The 4049-nt window shown below is 26.2% G+C and overlaps 2 protein-coding genes across 2 annotated transcripts; one reads left to right on the top strand and one right to left on the bottom strand.

Annotated features, from left to right (window-relative positions):
• Nucleotides 1-287: 287 nt before the first annotated feature.
• Nucleotides 288-1622, bottom strand: LOAG_13251 (hypothetical protein; the record flags this gene model as incomplete). Its single annotated transcript, XM_003148760.1, has 3 exons — nt 288-503; nt 838-993; nt 1527-1622. 3 exons carry the CDS (start codon nt 1620-1622, stop codon nt 288-290), a joined length of 468 nt encoding a protein of 155 aa, XP_003148808.1.
• A 1368-nt stretch (nt 1623-2990) lies between these two features.
• LOAG_18831 (hypothetical protein) lies at nt 2991-3140 on the top strand (the record flags this gene model as incomplete). Its single annotated transcript, XM_020451494.1, has 1 exon — nt 2991-3140. One exon carries the CDS (start codon nt 2991-2993, stop codon nt 3138-3140), a length of 150 nt encoding a protein of 49 aa, XP_020304716.1.
• Nucleotides 3141-4049: the final 909 nt, after the last annotated feature.

Here is a 4049-nt window from a genome sequence, read left to right as displayed (position 1 = left end):
GATTGTTGTTACTTATTGTTGCTGTTGTTATTGTTGTCCTTGTCATTGTTGTTGTTACTGTTATTATTGTTATGGCTGCTATTATTGTTATTATCGTTATTGTTGTTACTGTTGATTGTTTTTTGTTGTTACTGTTGTTATTGTTGTTGTTGTTGTTCCTGTTGTTATTGTTGTTGTTGTCAATGCTGTTGTTACTGTTGATTATTGTGGCTTTCATCATGATGAATTAATCAAGCTAACCCTGGTAGTTATTACTGTAATTGATATCTACCATGATATATCATTAATTAAACCTCCGTAAGTTCACGCGCTATTCCATCATTGACGACATCAAGAGGATTAAAACGTGTTAGTACCACACATGGTGTTCCAGGTAATAATTCCTCCCATTCCAACGGTTTTATTGCTTTCAATATAATATGTGCTGCATCAAAACACGGCGGTCGATTATCAGCATATAAACGAACCCATGCATAAGCATCTTCTAATTCAATAACATATACCTAAAATTAGAAGTACCAAATCTCTTTTTTAAACTGATACCAAACTTATTTACTGATAATTTGTAATTTATAATTTTCAATTTGGAATTTATAATTAAAATTTCCTTTGATTTTTTATAAAACAAAATTTTCTAAAATGTTTTATAAAGATTTATTACATTTAATTTAGAATTTATAATATTCGTTTTTATCATGATAGTTCAAATGTAAGAAATGAATTTATACATAATAAAATTAAATAATAAATTATAAAGGTATATAGTAAGCGATTCGAAATTTATGCAATTTTTTATTAATTAATTAAAAATATGGTTATTATGCATAAAATGATTACTTTATGAATAATATTAAGTGCCAATGGTTTCCCATTTGGATAGCGAACAACTCGTGTTTCTAATTGCTTGCTTTTCATTAATTGTTCTTGAACCAATGATATTGTTTCCTTAGCCAATGATGCACTAGTACGTAACAGTCCATTATCACCTGATAACTGCAACTATTTGATAAGGAAGAATGAAAAGATGATAATTTTTTCCTTGAAATTAAATAATTTCAAATGGATAATTTTAGCAATAAATTTTAAAAAAAGTTTCTAATTTTTATAAATTCTATTGAAGCCAATCATATATTTTTCGTTTTATTTTAATTTAATTTTTATTTCAATTGATATTTTTATTTTAATTTTTATTTAAATTTCACTTTTTTAATGCATTGAGTTTTCGTATCATATAAGATGTTTAATTTGCTTATTTACCACTGAAGAAAAAGCGATAAAAAAATGAAATGATATTATTGTATGACTGATGTGATATAAAGATATAGCTGTAGAAGTGGCTTATAAGTAATTATTTTGATGGCTCATAAAGATTTGATAATTAATTTGATAATACAAATTAAATAATTCATTTAAGGATCTAATTTGATGATACATTTGATGGTCAATATTTGACAGTTTTTTGAAAAAAAGAAACCAACAAAAATTGTTCTTAAATGATCAAGATTTTAAATGATAAAGATTCATACTTTGTTAACTGTAATATTGCGATTGATCACTTGCCCTTCATTATCTTCCATATCAGATATTTCGCCTGCTAATGCTGCTGAAATTACACTTAACATTAAAAATGTGTACAATTTAGCATTGCTCCTTTTTTTCCCTATTATTATAATCTTCCTAATTATTACTAAAAACTTGGCGAAAAAAAATTGCAATTGAAATATTTGAATATTTTGGCGGTAATTTCGCTATTTTTTCTAACAAATTAAACTCAAATTTTTCTAATTATCCGAAAAATAAAATCTCTTTCATTAGAATTCATTTTAATTTCCTTCTTCAATTTAAATTCCATTTAATAATCATAATTGTTACTTAAGTCATTTGCAATCTCGATATTGCTTCAAGTGTAAAAATTTTCCATTATCATTTAACTTTATTTGAAATTATGTTCTTTTTTTTCTTTTTTTTATGACGAAATGTAATTGATAATTGATATAATTGATAACAAAAATACAATTGGAAAATAATTCTATTATCGTCCGCAGTTATTACCCTGCACTTTTTCTTTTCTGTTTGTCAAATTCAAACTAAGTTTATCCAATTTACACAAAACTTCCTCAACAATTTTAATTCATTCAGCAAAACTATTTTCAACGTTGCTAATTGAAATCATACTTTTTTCAAAAATTAACCTTCAATATCGCAATAAAATTTTGCTGCCTTTTTTTTATTTGAACGTTTTGATTGTAGCAATAATTTGGATATATTATCATCGTTAAATTTACTATTATTCATTTTGTACTACAATAAAAATGAAATAATCAAAAATACTGAAGGAATTGAATGAAATTATCATTATACATGTATTGTAATTTGATTAATAGAATTTATCATTAAAATTTTTCCAAATCGATTTGATTAATATTAATGATAATTTTTATTAACCAAATAATAAGAAATAAATTAACTTATCCAAAATAAAAGATGAGAACTTGCCGAATGCATTCGATTAACAGTATTAATTGTAGCAGTAACAGAATATGGTAGTACATTTGAACCACGAACTTGAATTAATGATAGAAAAAAAAAAAAAAAAAATTAAATTATACACTAATCAATATTATTATATTATTTATATTACCAATATTAAATTACTTGTTGCCGGATTATTTAGATGTGAACTAAATCCAATCTATAAATGTCTTCTATTTACATGCAGATATCATTGTAATATATTATCGGATTTATTAGAAATATCGTATAAACTATGATTTTTTTATCACTGTAAAATTATCTTGAAAAATATCATGTAATAATTATGCAATGATAAATTAAATTATAGTTGAATAATATTTATAATCATCGTATCACATAATCTTATCTTTGTTAAATGCTTTTTTTTTTTTTTTTTCTTTAATTAAATATTACTTATTTAACAAACCATTTCGAGTGTAGAAATTTTGCTGATAACGTTGGCGGACAACCGATTTATGATTGATATTGTTTTTATAATTACCACCATTATGAGCCAAAATGTTGGCGCTGTTGTTGTTGTTGCTGTTGTTGTTGTTGCTGTTGTTGTTGTTGTTGTTGTTGTTGCTGTTGTTGTTGTTGCTGCTGTTGTTGTTGTTGTTGTTTAATGTGGACTAAAATTTGAAATAAAAAAAAAAAATGAGAGAATTGAAATATGTGAGGTAAAATATTTGTAATTTACCTTTCTTATAAATATTTGTTACATTTTGACAAATTTTCAATTGATTGCCACTCTTTCCATTCTACAAATCATTTGATTATCATTTCCTTCGTTTATTTGAATATGATTTTTTCATTTTATTACATTTTTAATTTGATACATTCATTCGTTTCATGCACTCCTTAAATTTTAATAATATTGTAGACTATTGTTTTCCAACCATTGATTCCCGACCAGAGATCACTCTGGCTTTCTTATTTGTAGCACCGATAACAAAGTTCAAACATAATAAATTCTCGAAATTTGAAAATATTACTTTAATTGAAACTTTCAGCAAAAAGTGAGTTAAATTTGGCAAAATACTGTAACACAAAAGAAATAAAGGGTGTCGCTCATATCGTGAATGGAAACAAAGGAACAATAGTCCCCTTTGTTGAAAGCTAGACATCTTTGCTGTATATGCTCATATCGTCTTAATCCTATACTAATGGGTGCTCAATAAGGAAGCTAATTCTTAAACGGTACAAGGACCCTCCCACTCGGAGAAACGGAAGATCCTGAGCGCTAAATCATTTGAGAAGACGTGTTTCGACAGATTGGCTAGAGGACATTGGGTGTGATTTAGTCTTCTTATTCTTAGCGTCTTCGTTATTGATTTGTTGTGTCGATGTCCTAATTGCAAGTTTGTTGTTGTATTAATAAATTTATCGTAACCCAAGTATGAGGTACTACCAGCTAAAGAGGAAGAAAGAACCCTTAGTTTTTGTCACGGTTGAAGAAAATCGGCGACAAAGGGAATGTAATTTTTAATACTTTTAGCGGTCTACATTTAACTGCTCGTGAAATATCAGTGATT

Source organism: Loa loa, assembly GCF_000183805.2.
Source record: "Loa loa unplaced genomic scaffold supercont3.567, whole genome shotgun sequence".
NCBI classification, from domain to species: Eukaryota; Metazoa; Nematoda; class Chromadorea; order Rhabditida; family Onchocercidae; genus Loa; species Loa loa.
The sequence above is the reverse complement of the archived record's forward strand: the minus strand, read 5'-3'. Positions and strand labels throughout refer to the sequence as shown.